The sequence below is a fragment of the Antechinus flavipes genome, chromosome 3 (genome assembly GCF_016432865.1).
Source record: "Antechinus flavipes isolate AdamAnt ecotype Samford, QLD, Australia chromosome 3, AdamAnt_v2, whole genome shotgun sequence".
NCBI lineage: Eukaryota > Metazoa > Chordata > Mammalia > Dasyuromorphia > Dasyuridae > Antechinus > Antechinus flavipes.
This window is the reverse complement of record NC_067400.1, coordinates 78,119,099-78,134,991: the sequence shown is the minus strand read 5'-3', so window position 1 is coordinate 78,134,991 and position 15,893 is coordinate 78,119,099. Positions and strand designations below refer to the sequence as shown.

General features: G+C 35.3%; 1 protein-coding gene across 3 annotated transcripts in view; it reads left to right on the top strand.

Annotated features, from left to right (window-relative positions):
- The first annotated feature begins 475 nt into the window (after window positions 1–475).
- The window catches only part of ADAM23 (ADAM metallopeptidase domain 23), a 213,117-nt gene continuing 197,699 nt past the window's right edge, over window positions 476–15,893 (top strand). For all 3 annotated transcript variants that reach the window (XM_051983695.1, XM_051983693.1, XM_051983694.1), the window contains exons 1-2: window positions 476–795; window positions 2,034–2,257. In XM_051983695.1, the coding sequence (XP_051839655.1) occupies window positions 570–795; window positions 2,034–2,257 (450 nt within the window). In that variant the 5' untranslated portion in view covers window positions 476–569. The remainder of the gene's footprint in view (window positions 796–2,033; window positions 2,258–15,893) is intronic.

Here is a 15,893-nt window from a genome sequence, read left to right as displayed (position 1 = left end):
GGAAGTGCGCGCGCGCGCCCAGCCTCTCTCTCCCACCCCCATCCCCAGGACGCGCGCGCCCCTACCTGGGAGGGCCCATTGGCGCGCGCGGGCGCGCTCCCTCAGCACCAGCCGCAGCGGCGGCGGCGGCGGCGGCAGCACCAGCATCAGCATCAAAAGCAGCAAGAGCAGCGAAGGCAGTGGCTGCAGACCCCATCACTGGTCCAAGGAGCAGCATCCGCGGTGCGGCGCCGGGAAGCTGCTGCTGAAGCTCCTGCAGATGCGCGCAGAGGCGGGGAGCTTCTCTACCCCTCCTCAGGAGAATCAGCCCCTCGTGAGGGGCACAGGGGAGAAGAGAGGTGTGGGCGCCGCCCAGCCGGAGTGCACCAAGTCCCGAGCCCGTCTGGTGCTCCTTCTCAACCCCAGCGGCCACAGCAACGGCGACTTGCCCCCGGGGGGCACCATGCGGGAAGAGCCCGTGTGATCCACCCGCAGCCTCCCCGCCCTGTGGGTGCAGAGGCGCCCCGTAGCCCGAGCTCGAACCCGGAGCTCCCGGCTGACAGCAGAGCGGCGCCCTGGAGCTATGAGCCATGAAGCCGCCTGGCATCAGCGCCCTGCGGCAGCCCTCCCCAGGCTGCAGCCTGTTCACCGCCGCCTCCTCTTCTTCCTTCGGCACTACGGCGACTTCTTTCCCTTCTTGCTGGCAGTCGCCTCCCTTGCTGCTGCACACCCTCTGCCGCCTCCGCCTTCTCCTTCTCCTGCAGCTGCTCTCCGGTTCCTTCTGGTCCCAGCCCTGGGGGGCTGCTGCAGCCAGCGGTGGGTATGGCACTGAGTGCCCTTCGCGTTGCCATCTCAGCGTAGCCCTGCAGAGAAAACAGAAGGGCATGCGGATAGGTGCATTCAGGACACTTAGCGCAGCATCCATCCCTTCTCTGTTCTCTTCCTTATCCCCTCATTCTCAAAATTCATCCCAGTCCCATTTACTTTTAAAAACCCATTTCAGTTCTCTCTCTCTCTCTCTCTCTCTCTCTCTCTCTCTCTCTCTCTCTCTCTCTCTCTCTCTCTCTCTCTCTCTCTCTCTCTCTCTCTTTCTTTTTTTTTTTTTTTTTTTGCACTTTGTTGTTACCCTTGATGCCGCTGACAGACTTCAGTGACTCGTTTCCTTTTCAGAAAAATATTTGCAAATTGGAGAAGGGAAACTGATGGATTAAAAAAAAGAAAGATCAGTGAGAAAGCAAGTAACTTCTTGCCTTTTGAAACATAAATATGAATGCATGGCAAATAATAATGCTAGTTAAAAAGAGGTTATTTTCTCAATTTCCAACAGATTTTATTTATAGTTGGAGTTTGGGTGGATACTCTGAGACTAAGGCTAATTGTGCTTGTTTTATTTTCTAGAAATGTTATTATAATAAATATTAATGTAACTTTGTTCCACAAAATGATAGTTGAAAAATAGTTGAAAGAGGAAACTAGATTTTTGTAGGAAAAAAAAGTCAAAAGGCAGCCCACATCTTCTGCAGTCTCAAAGTTATAAGAATGACAAATTATTCATTCTGTAAAGGGAATCAATAACATTCTCTACACATGAATTCAATATTCAACTTCTTTTAGTAGAAATCAGCTTTCAGACAATATGCAGAATATTTAGAGTTATAGTTGAGTTTGTATGTAACTTAGGTGGGTGGTTGGGGGTGGGGGTGAGAGTCAGAGCACTGATGCATGTCTTTAATGGATAAAAAATTATTATTCTCCACCAAGCTCATCTTTCTTATTTTGCTTCTCTTCCCCCCTCCCCCACCATAGGTAAAAAGGTTTGGCAGCATTTATATTATACACATATGAAATGCAGATAAAAGCCAATAATTCCTTATTGAGTGATATTACTAAATATTCTATTAACTACATTATACAAATCAATTGCATTCACTAACTTTGGTTTATTGTGTTTGATAAAGAGAAAACTATGACTGACTTTTACAAAGCAGGATGAAATTTAATGACCTTGTATTTATTGTTGGTGTATGCTTGTGTGCTTTCCTTCCCCTCCTCAGCTTCATACTGGAATGAAACTGCAAAGGAAACTGCTGGGGTTCTGGCAGATGAAGAGAATGCATTTCAACAGAATAGCAGCAGGCGCAATAATAACAGTTACAGTAGTGCAGTGCAGAAAGAAATCACCCTGCCTTCAAGACTGGTATATTATATCAATCAAGATTCTGAGAGTCCTTACCATGTCCTGGATACCAAGGCAAGACACCAGCAAAAACATAACAAGGTAAGGGGATTCCATGTGCAAAAGCAAACCACTAATAGTAGCCACAAAGAACATTTCTCTAGAATGAAGTTTTCTTCAGAAATCTGACTTCACCTAATTTATTGTACCATTTTTTAAAATTGGAAAGAATTCATCTCAAAGGGAAAAAATGGAAGGAATTAATGTGGGAAATATCAGGTAGTACTGTTCATACTCTTGTGAATAAAAATGAAAATTGGAGTGTTCTCAGAGCTTTTTAGATTTAACATCTGAAACATGACCCATCCGTCAAGAAAGTGATGTCTTAGAATTGGGTTTGATGACTGAATTGTGTGTAAAGAAATGTGTGCCTTAAGTATGCTTTATTAATGTAAGCTAATTTTAGTCCACAAACATGCCCATAAGTATACATAAATACATGAATAAGCATTCATGTTTATGAATGAAGAAACTGGTAGCTTTTCTATTGCTTCTTATTTAAAAATTAAATGTTAATCCTCAAACAGCTGAAAAATATTTTAAATATTTATTTCTCTACTAATTGATCATCAAAAAGCAAATTATTACTAATAAAATTGTTTTGGTGGGAGATGATAATGAATGGAATCCATTAATTTACATTCAGTAAGACCCTAGCCTATTCAGTTTAACATTCTTTTTTTCTGCATTGACTGAGGATTTGTTGCATTTAGTTTAGAAAGTGCTACTGATTTAAAAAAAAATTCTCTGTGAACCATTCATAGAACTATAGCACTATTTGGCATTCAAGCAACAAGAAGAAATCTTATACTTGCCAAAATACTTTCCATTAAATAAAATATATTTTGGAAGTTAACTGCTTGAGGGTGGGGAATTTATATATTTTTGTATCTTCTCTAGTTATACAGCATATGATAGATGCTATTTGTTAAATGATTAAGTAATTGAAAATATACACAATCACATACACAAATATATTTATATATGCAAAGGAAATCCATGTCTCTTTATTGGGTCAGGAAATGGAGATTTTTTAAAATTAAAGATCATGTGTATGACTATATGTACCTCACCAGTTAAGAGTAATAGTGTTCTTCTAGCTCTTAACCAACATTTTCTCTATTCATGTTTTTCTTATATATAACCTGAAATATAGGTAAATGATTACAGTCTTTATATTCCTATTTTACAGATAGGGAAGTGAAAAAATGAATTTATGTTCTCTTTCTAGAGTTTTAAAGACATGAGTGAAAAAAAAAAACTCTGGCTTTTTTATATCCCTGCTCTCAAACATGCTTATTTTTCAGTGCTTATTAACTAACTTCAGAGAAGTTAACTTGGTATGATTATATTTACAGGAGAACTTTTTCATTTATATAAGTACTTTGTATTCATTTTGATTAGTAGCTAGATGTATCTATGGCCACCCTTTATTACATACTGTCCCAGGCAGCCTCCTGAATTAATTTTTCAACTTGTTCCATGTTATTTGTTTTACTTTTCAAATTATAGTTATCCATTTCTCTCACTGATAGGAAGAAGCAATGTCTTTAAGGAATACACATCTCAGTTTTTCTTTGAAAAAACTTCACTAGTCCTATTTTAAGTTATTTTTAATGGTGAGATTCTCTGTGATAAACGGCCAGTTCTCAAAGCTCAGGGAAATATCTGGGAGTTCCCTTGAGTTGAGCATTAGTCTCATAATGAGTTTAGGTGAATACTTTTATGATTTGGTACCTGAGGGTGAGAGTAGCATCTACTTTATATCAAAGTTTATAGATATATAATATATAATTGTATATAATTGTGTGTGTGTGTGTGTATGTGTGTGTGTATGTTATGTAACATTTAAGAACTGTTTCTAGACCCCACAGGGGCTGGGTACTGGGATATTCCACCTACCCTCTCCCAAAGAAATCCTCCCTGGAGGGAGGAGGGAATTAAAAATGTACTTTATGTACAATTTAAATCAAATATGGGATAGTTATTTATTTCTTACACACAAAACAAACAGTAACAGACACAAAAAGACTCCTATTGCATATTGACATAAAATGGGATTAAATAATTTAACATATAACTACTAATATACTCCCCTTAGAGGCTAATATTTGAACCTCAGCAGAACATGAAACAGTTTGCAAAACTGCTACATTTCATCTTGTCTGCTACATTTCATCTTGTCTGCTACATGGACAGCTTCCAGTCCATGATTTCTGATAAAATAATCTAAGCCTAGGTCAATCCTCTTGGTAATAGTTATCTTCTCCAAGAGCATTACAGTAGTTGCTGGAGATATATCCCCTTATCACTAGTCAGCTCTGACCCTTTGGTACTCAGAATCTTTGAACCTCTCAAATTCACAAGGTTATTGTCATCTGGATACATCCTTCTCTGAATAGAAACTCATTTGCACAAGATCAGGAAATAGCACATATACACACACAACAATGTAGCCCACACCCAGGCTAGAACAGATGTGTTCGCAGACTTTGCAAGGGATAGTGGAAGTTAGGGAAACCTTTTCTCCCCCTTGCTTTCAAGAAAGGGCTAGAAGCAATTATTTGTAGCTGGGGGGAAGAGGAAATAACTTAGAGTGGGTCACTCTCTTTTAAATTTCCACTGAGTCATCAGTTCTTTTGGCTCATTGGTCAATGAGGGGGCGTCATTAGAACATGAACCATTGGAAAACCAGTCATAGATGGAAGCAGTCCCTCAGATTCCCATATAGTTTCAAGGAAAGGCAATATTGAGCATTCTCCATGAAATGGCCTTCATTACAGGGATATGATTTGACCTACATTAAGTCTAAACCTTTGTAGTAGCAAGTTGTGTTTATAGACTTCTTTCACTTTTCATCTACTGATAGTGGTGAGTAACACTGATACCATCAAGAGTTGATCGTATTTTATTAGATGGATTCTGCTAATTATTGAGCAAATGAAAGTTTTTTTAAAAGGGGAAATCACACTATCAGATATTGTATAATTACTCCCCTCCTCTCAAACCTGGAGATATTCCTCTATATTAACTTACTAGAAAAAAGACTATTTTTTGCTTTCGGATTTTTTTTTCATTCTCTTTCTCTATTTAAATGAGGAGAGAAGGATCTGTCTTATGCTGAATGAAAAAAGTTGGCCTCTTTAATGAAAATGAGAAGTATATTTATCAATAGGGCTGTTAAATAAAAGTCTTCAGAAAGAAAAAAGAAAGGAAAAAAAGTATGGAACTTAATCTTGATTTGAAGACATACCATTTGTACTTTCCCTATTCTTCTTCCATTTTGTTTTCCTCAAGTACCTGCTAAAGAATGCCACTGAAATGCTGACTCACTGTACAACTGGTCCATAGTCATATTATATGATGGTTAGGAGAGGGGATTCTAGATGTAGGTAATAAGACAAAACTTTTTATGCAACTCTTAGAGAATTTCATGGAGATTCTTGATAGATCATGATTGCATAAAAATGATATAGGTCTGTGAGACATTAAAAATAGACTATTCCCTTTGAGGACAAAAATAGTTTCATTTTAAAAAATTTAAAAATACCCTAGTGCCTAGTGCAGTGCCTGACATGTAGAAAGTACTTAAAATCATTGCTTACTGATTATTGAGTTGACTATCCAGATTAAACAGCATGCATTTCATTTTTTCAGATAACCTTAGATTTTTCTTTATAAAAAGTGTATCTAATTGCCATTTTAGATCTCAGCAGTATGCTTTTTTTTGAAACTTGCCTGAATGTTACTGATCTATTCACAATGAATTTCACATTCTGGTGCTTTAGGGTGTCTTCTCCTTTCCCAACCCCCTTTTCCTTCCCTATACAATCATCAATAGGATAAAAATACTGTGATCTCTGATGGCAAAATTTAGTTTTTCTGTTTTTAGTGTTTAATTTGCTATTCTATGGGGACTTTAATATCCAAAGCATTTAATGAATTATTGTTAGGTATATTATAAAATTATTAGTTGTCCTTTAAATCACCTCATAATGTAGAGTGACATTTTATATATGGGATTGCAGTGGGATAGAGAAGAGAAAAGGAGAAGACTTGAGAAGTTAAGCAAACTTTTCTTTACTTTTCTTGAAGTGCATCTGTTTTGTGTCATAATAATTTCTTAGGATTCTGTTCTCTTCTAGATAACTTTAAGTGGTATTAGGTTAATTAGTAAAACAAACTGCAGACTAACAGCTGTAGAGAAGGAGCAGATCTACATCAGAAGAAAGTTCCTTCAGGCAACTAGCAATATCTCTTCTAATTTATTATCCTGTATTAGCCCTTTGGAGGCCTGCATTTCCTTCAACCCTGTCTCTCTCCCATGTATCCCAGGTATTTCTGTTTTGTGATTCTGTTATTTAACCTTTTTAAGCATCAGGCTGCCATCCCACTTGGGCAAGCTTGCCCTGATTTTCCTTTCTTTCTCTGCAGCTGAAAATGTTCTCTCTCTCCTTGAATTTTCTTAGTGTACTTTGTCTCCATTTCTCCTTTGTTCCCAAGATGTTTTTTTTTTTTTGTATTATGCTTATTTATAATCATACCATATCCACTCCTAGGTTGAATATAAGCTTCCTGAGGGCAAGAGACTGTGACATTAAAACAAAACAAAACAAAACAAGAAACCAAACTTCTTTGTATTCTTAGTATTTAGTCCAGTGCCTAGCATAGAGTGGTCCAGAGTACTGAATTGAATCTAAGTGAAATTGACCTCTCCTTGAAGAAGGCCTGCAAAGGCTTAAAAGGGATTTAATATGTGAATTTCCTCTTCTATAATATTCCTGACTGGTCATCTAGGTTTTGATTGAATATTCCCATCCAGTACTGCCTCACAAAACTGCTTATTCTATTTTTAGACAGCTTGAACTGTTAGGGAATTTTTTCTTGTGTTGAACCAAAATCTGCTTCCTTTAATAAAAGGAAGGACTTAATTTAGGTTTTATTTTTAATACTTATTATTATTATTATTTTTTTTTTTGGTCTGGACCCGTGATTTTAATAATTTAGGGAATTCCTAGAGAGAAATAGCCTCTTTGCCTATGTGGTTTTGAATCTCTTCTGTTATTTATAATCTTATAGAGTTGAAGTAAACTGGTGCATTGAAAGATTAAGTAATGAAATCATAAAATGGATGCACCTTAGAAATTACCTAATCTAACCTTGATTTTACAGATAATGAAACTGAGAGCCCTAAGAGAAAAGTGACTTGCCTCATACAGAGATGTTCTCTGTTCTCAGTTTTGATTAGTTTTTAGTTTTCCGTTTCTGCCATCTGTGTGTAGGCATGGTTGAAAAGGCTGGCTTGTGAATGACAGTCTTTTTCACATTACATTCATGGAAAGACTAGGCTTGGATTTAAAGCTATAGCTATATACTTTGAAGAGCCCAGTGATCCTAGCTGTGCTGCATAGGATCATGGATTTCAAGAGAAGAAAAGAACCTTAGGGATCATCTAATCAAGCATTCTTATTTTAGAGATGAAGAAGTTGAAGACAATAAATAATATATGACATGTCCAGAGTAACATGGTTAGGAAATAGCAGAAGCCAAAATCACACCCAAGGCCTCTGACTTTGAATCCAACATTCATTTTATTGGATTACACTTCTAAAAGGAAAGCTTTTGTTTTGAAACAGCTGTCATATTTATCACTGAAAGTTTCCTTCCGTTGAGTGGCACTATTGTTTCTGTTGGTCCATTAGTTTGTTTTACTATTGAAAGCCAAGTCTTGTCTTTGGAGAATGTCTTTTTCCCCAAATATTTTATTTTTTAAAATTACATTAACATTTTTAACACTAGGTTTAAAAATTTGAGTTCCAAATTCTTTCTTTCTCTCCCTTCCTTTCTCATCGAGATGGGAAACAATTTGAATTAGATTGTGCATGTGTAGTTATGCAAAACATATTCCATGTTAGTTATGTTGTGAAAGAAAACAGACAAAAAACCCCAAGAAAAAGGTTAAAAAGTAATGTGCTTTGATATACATTCAAACTGTTTCCTCAGTTCTTTCTCTGAAAGTGGATAGCATTTTTAAAAATCATAAGTCCTTCCAAATTTTCATAAAACATTGTATTATCAAGAATAATTAAGTTATTCATAATTGATTATTGTACAGTTTTGCTGTTACTATGTGCACCGTTCTTTTGGTTCTCATTTCACTTTGTATCAGTCCATGTAAGTCTTTACAAATTTTCTGAAAACATTCTACCCATTATTTCTTAAAGTACAATGGTATTCCATCATAGTCATATACCATAACTTGTTCATCTATTGATGATTATCTCCTCAATTTCTAGTTCTTTGCCACCACAAAAAGAGGTGCTATAAATATTTTTGTACGTATGGGTCCTTTCCCTTTTTTAAAAAGACTTTTTTTGGTATGCAGACCTAGTAATGCTATTGCTGGGTCAAAGGATATGGTTTTATAGCCTTTAGGACATAGTTCCAAATTGTTTTCTGAAAATGTTGGATTAGTTCATGACTAGAATGTCTTCTGTTCATTTATTCTGCTTGTGACTGCTCCATACCAGCTCAGCACTTGGTTGTTGTCATCTATTCTCTGAAAATAATAGGCCAGATGTATTAAGGTAAAGGACAAGTGATTCATCAAAGATGACCCTGGGGATTTTTTCTCAGTAGGTCAGTAGCATAATGATATTTCTCAGTGATGGGCAAGTTAGGCATAGAGAAGGGAAGATTTTTTTTTCCTATTTCTCTATTTCCATTAATGACATTTCCCTAGCTACTTAGGCTTAAAACTTTGGAGTTATTATTTAGTCTCTTTCTCTCTTTCATTCACTATGACTCCTTAGTGATCACGTTATAGCATTTCTTCAAAATGGGCATTCATTCCTTCTTGTCCATGTCTACTGCTTTTATATATTCAAGACCCTTATCATCTTCTTGTCTGAATTACTACAGTAGTCCTCCAACTGATGTCCCTGCTTCCTATCTCTTCTCTCTTCAGCTCACTTTATGCAGTATTTACATAAATTCCTCCTTTGATATGCTCCTTTCCCCTACATTACTAAAAATCTCCAGTGAAAAGGGACAGAGACTCCCTTAGCTTGGCATAAGTACTGAAAGAATGAGGGAGTATGACTCACTCTAAAAAATAGCTGGTCATCGACTTTTGGACAAAGCTGCTTCATATATTTAGTCATTAAGTCCTTTTTTCAGTTTTCTCTCAAGCTAAATTATCTAAAAGAGTTCTTTCAATGCCAATGGGTCATTTTGTGTGGATGATTCTGTTCATGCCTTCCTAGGCTATAAGAGTAGTGGTAAAAAATAGTTTTTATGATATATGACAAGAACCCTGTCTTATCTCTTAATAGTTTTTTTTTTCCTTAGTTGAATAAAGTTCAGTTTTGAAGACAGTATTTTAAAGGATTCTGTAGCATCTCCTTTCAAGAATTGAGTTTGTGCCAACAAAAATATTTTTCACCTTTTCTGGAAGAATGAGTGTAATCATGGGGTCTTAGTTCCACAAGATTTTTCATTTACATTGATAATAGGAACCTGCCTAACCCTCTGAAAGATCATTATACATTGCACTCTACATGGTAGCCCTTCTTTATGTTTAAGTCAATTGCCATGTTTATTCAGATTTTCTGTTGGAAACATCCAGAACTTCAAAATTTCCATTTACACTTTTAAAATAGGCAGATCTAGTTGTCATACTTTACTCAGCCCTCTGAGAAGTTAGAATTTGTCTGATTCTTTTATTATGTGGCAAGGTGAGATGAAGGTTCTCTATATCATGATAAAAAAAATTGCATGTTATTATACTCATAGAGTGAGAGGGCATTATGATTTGGCTATGAGACTATGCCCAAATTTGAGGTATAACAAGGAGCTTTATATTCAAGTTTATTTTAATGAATAATGACTTAGTAAAGAGTGAATGTTGTTGGTTCTGTTTTTTCAGTTATCTTCTGAAAAATAACTATTTGTTACCACAATAATGTATCATATCTAGATTATAAAGGTCAATATGAGGACTATTAATTAAGTCTGTGTTTTCTAGAGAAGACCAAAATTAGAAATTAAAAAAAATATTCTCATGTACTTAAGACAAATACTATGGAGAGAATATTTAAATTCATATAGATTATTAGCATTAATAGGAATGTGAACATTGGATTTGCCCCTTAAATCTTCACAATTTAATCAGACTTTAGCTCTAATGTATTTGTGTCTTTCAATAGTTAAATCTTTGAATCACAAGATTTAGAGCTGGAAGAAATTTGAGACATTATTTAGTCTAATCTCTTTGTTTTACAGATAAAGAAAATGATACTTAGGGAGGTTAAATGCTAGCCTCAAATTGTTTTAGGAAGTAATAGAGCTGAGATTTGAACCCAAGTCCTCTGATGCCAAATCTAGCAATCTAGAACAGAAGTATCAAACTCAACTGAGATCAGCATGATGGCTTTGAAAACCACAAATTAATGTTATTTATATTGTATTGTATTTTTATTTATTTTGTTAAACATTTTCCAAATAAATTTTATTCCAGTTAGGGACATACTCTTTTAACATCTCTTCTCTATACTTTATTATGCTCTGTACTGAATATTTACTTTGGGGATTTTCTACATCAGAGTTTTAATAATAAATTCATATGATCTTAGCAGTATATGTGAAGTTAGAGCAGAACTTCTTAACCTGGAATCTCTGAACTTGGTATTTAAAAACATTTTAATAACTGTATTTCAATATAATTGGCTTCCTTTGTAATCATATACATTTTGCATAAATGTCATATGTAATCATAAGTATTATGTACAAACAAGCCATAGATAAGACAAATAGAAGATAATTAACAGAGAAACTTAAGATTTAAAAGAAATTGGCTTCCTGTAGAAGATAGGGTTTTAGTTCCGGATTGACGGGAACTAGAAAAGCCAGGAATCAGAGATGAGGAGTGAGAGAGAGCATTTCCAGCATGGAGTACAATCAGAGAAAATTCCCGCATCCAAGAGATGGGGAGATTTATGTGTCTCAATGGGATTGGTGTGGCAGCCCTAATGGTACTTACATTAATGGGTACCCAAGAAGGGTTAGTTCAGGTGGAGAACAGTTCAAAGGGACGATGAAAGGAGCATCAAGTGCTTCTTGTTTATGTGATAACCCAGCAAGAGTAGCCCTTTGGGGCATTTTCACAATCCCACCCTCTTCTTTTTTGTTAGTGACTCTCTTCAATGACAGCTCATTATACCTTTCATGATCATTTTTGGGCAATAGAAGGAAGAACTATTGGCCTTATTTGGGTAGTGTGAATTGGTTTAAATGATTTAGGCCAGCATCTTTGTAACTGATCAAGTGTAAGAAGACTTTATCATTGAGAAAACTAGGGTGGACTGTGCTTAATTGTCCTGTACCGTTAATGGAGTGAAAGTCTGGGGAACTATAAGCATTTCAAGGCTGAGTTCCTGGTGATTTTTTTTGTATATATGAAGAGAAGGAAGGGACACTTCAATGTTAATGCTGGGATTAAGGCAGTCTACTTGGCTGTTAATTGAATATATTAATGAGTTTTCTCAGCTTCAAGCTATTTTAAGCTGGGAGGAGGCAGTGCTGATGGAGATTTTTAGAAGGGGATTAAAAGATCATTTTAGGGATTGGTTAGTGGGACACATAGGACCTCAGAATTTAGCAGGGTTAATGGAATTGACAGACTAGTTGATTGATGGTACAAAAGAATGGGTCAAAATTTTGACAGAAATTATAATAAGGCAGGGAAAGCATGAAAAGACCTTGGATCCTAACCAACTGTGAGCAAGCTAGAGGCTCTATTTATATGGGCTGCAATGGTGTTGGACCCAATGTAGACATTGTTTTGGATATTGCAACTTTCATTCCCCTGCTAAGTAAAGCAGGAATAGTTCATATCAATGTAAGGAGCCAGAAAAGAGGTAAAGTAATCCATCCAGGAATTCTTACCTATGGATATAGAAACTGCCATAAATTGGGAAGAAAGATTTGAGTGGGCAGGGAGCTACATCTGGACTAATCTGGGATGGTGTGTATAGGTTGAACTTTTTTGTTCTATTTTATTAGGAAAAGGTGTCCAGGAAGAATAGGGAAAGTAAAATATTATTCTGATAGATTTTGAGGCATTAAGACATTATAATTTTGACCTCTGTTAGAAAATGGGAACCACTTCTCTGCCAAGATAAGATTCCTGAGTAGAGTTGTAGAAGGCAGATTTCTGAGGAAGTCTTCCTTTCACTTGGCTAGTAAAGGAAGATAGAAAATTATGTGGATAATTGCTATGGAAGCAGTTAAAAAAGTGTTTGAGTTACCCTAATTATGATAATTCATCTGATAATCCTCATCTTGAATGTGAAATAGATCTTTACAGTTTCTTTAAGTAAGAACCATCATAGGCACTTGTGGATGCTTTGGGAACCTCTCTCTCTCTTGCACATTTAAGGATTGGGAGTACACATATTTCTTTCTTACTTGTTTTTGTAAGATATGGCTACTTACAGGGACTCTAGCATAGTGCTAGAGTGCTGGAGATTTGGGTCCAGATTCTGTCTCTGACACTAGCTATGTGACTATGGACAAACTTTTCTGGGCCTCAGTTCTCTTATTCATAAAATGTGGATAACAGTACTTCAAAGGACTTTTAGTGATGCTCAAGTGAGATAATATATGCAAAACCCTTTGCAAACTTCAAAGTGCTATCTAAATGTCAGTTACTATTATTAAGAAAGTAGTGGACCTGTTATTGTCCCAAAAGGATTTTGTTTGCCCAATTAATTGCTTTCCTTCCTGGAACATCATTCCTCAATTTATACCAAAAATGACTATGTAAGATGAACTATTTGAATATATGGAAAATATGAATGAGAGGTTTATTTGGAAATCTTATATGTCTAAACATATGTGACCCTCTTTTTTTGTCCCTAAGAAAGGAGCCCTTGTTTCTCAATTGTCTCAAGATGTTCAGTGGAATATTAGTGAATGACCACTACTGATACCCTTATTCCAGACATCCTGGAAAAGGCACAGAGATTCTATATTTATATTAAACCTTTTTTGGGAAGAGAGAGCGAGAGAGAAGCTTTTTAATTTATGAAAGTTAGGGCTAGGGATGATAGGAAGCAGCTCCCATTGTGTCTGCCAAGTTATTAATCCTTTTAGGTCAGCTGATCCTACAGCAACATTTCAGCATTTTAATTCATGCTGTTTCCTATGCCCTTAAAGACCAATTTCCCATTGTTTCTCTTGAGGATATTTTGATAAGTTATCAAGCAGGATGTCTCTTGTATAAAGGAAGTTTTAACCCATTTGGAGAACTATGGCTTGTATAATATTTCTTCCTCAGCCTCTGGAAACATTCTTGGGATTTATTTTAGGATCTAATTGGACTACATATCTATGTAGATTCTATGTAGGATGAAATTCTTCTCAAAGGAAAACCTTTTAGTGTCTTCTTCGAACTGAAAAATTTTTAAACTTTCTTTTTAATTTTTTTCCATTTTATTTTATTTATTTTTATTAAAGCTTTTTATCTTCAAAACATTATTCATGGATAATTTTCATCATTTACCCTTGCAAAACCTTGTGTTACAAATTTTCTACCTCTCTTCTTCCCACCCCCTCTTCTAAATGACAAGTAATTCAATATATGTTAAACATGTGCAATTCTTCTATACATATTTCCACAATTATCATATTGCACAAGAAATATTAAATTAAAAAGAAAAAAATGAGAAAGAAAGCAATGTAAGCAAACAACAACAAAAAGTGAAAATACTATGTTGTGGTCCATACTCAGTTCCCACAGTTCTCTCTCTGGGTGCAAATGGTACTTTTTATCATAAGAACAATGGAAATGGTCTGAATCATCTCATTGTTGAGAAGAGCCATGTCCATCAGAACTGATCATTATATAATCTTGTTGTGCAAATTTATGCCTATGGGTTTTTTTTTTAATGGTGATGCTTCCTATTTTCAGAATTCCCAACCTCTATTATAAGGAAAATGGATTAAATTTAATTGGGGGACAAATAAGAAGGGGTCTTGAAGAAAGTATTTATGACATTGCACTTTCTCATCACCATTCCCTTCAACTCTAAGGACACACGCATTTATGTAAGGATGTATATATAAAAAGATACAGATAGATAGGTGATAAATATACATTAAATAGATATACTTTAAGTTTTCATGAAGATTTTTGGGATATGCTGTGAATTTATGAATTATAAAGAGAATATAATATATAAATAGGTTTATAAATATGAATATTATATATGCAGGGTATTATAAAAATCCTTGTGCAATTTTGAGCTTTCCTATATTAAATATATGTATATATTCATTATATTATGTATGTCTAGATAAGATACCATAATGTTATATCTGTTACCTGCCCATCTTTGCTTTACACAAGAGAGTATCCATCTCTACTACTGTCTCTCTTTCTGTCTCTCATTTATTCAATTTATTGATCCAGAATAGCAAGGGAAGATGAGGATTTCAACTTTGAACTGCCTCTCACTGACTATGACTATTTTAATACTTGTTTAACAGTACTATCATACTGTATAAAAAAGTTCTTGGCACTCAAGACAGACCTAGGAACTAGGGTGGGAACAAGGAGTAGTAAGCTTCCTTTGGAAGAAGCACAACATCTAGACAGGCTTCACTAACCATGAAAATTTAGACTACTTTTATTTTTTAAGTGAATTTTTATAGATAACTTGTTACATCATCAAAATATCTTCCAATATCTCTTCCACTTCTTCCTCCAAGAGAGCAACTTAAATATATTTTTTTCCAAGGAAAAAAAGGAGAAAGAAACAAAACTAATTACTAACTCAAAAAATATTAAAGTGAAAAATTTCCTTAAAAAACCCTTAAAATTGTAATTGTTATTTGTGACTTTAGTGCAGATAGTGTCAGGGGCTTGACTGTATGGTACAACTTTCTGGATGGATTTTCAGGTAAAATTAGGCCATTTTCTTTTAAGATTCATCACCCTTAAGCTAATGATCAAGTGTAAGAAGTTAGCTAAACCAGTTCTTGAATGACCAAACTTCCTATTTATTACCCTTATGTGATCAGTGACATAATATTTCTCCATAGACAATTAGCTAATAGTAGTAGAATATACTTGATGGTTAGGCAGTTGATTCCCGATTGGATCTGGTATTGTTCAGTTGTTACATCCTGGAGGCCAGGTCTGACTAGATATGTTTTTACTGGATGATTTAAAAATTAGTTAAATCAAAACATAATGAGGAATTTAAATTATAAGAAAGCACTTCAATGACACAGAGGAAGACAGCATCATGCAGTGGGAAGTGTTGATTTGAAGTTAGAGTACGTGAAGTTAAATCTTTTTTTTTTCTGCTTATTATCCATGTGACTTTGGTCTGATACTTCAGGTTTTTAGATAAGTCCTCCTCTGTAAAATGAGAGAATTGGATTAGATTATTTTAAATTTCATTTCTTTTTCTAAACCTCATGTTCTGATAAATAATTGAAAGTATCTGTTCCATTAAATACATACTCCTTTAGTGGACAATCAATATTTTGTATCTGGATTTTAATTCTGATTTATAAAATTATGTTTCACATACTGTCATTTTTCATTTTTTTTTTTTTTACTGTAAGTACCTTTGTTTTTATAGTGTACAGTTGTAAGATTCCAGAAAGT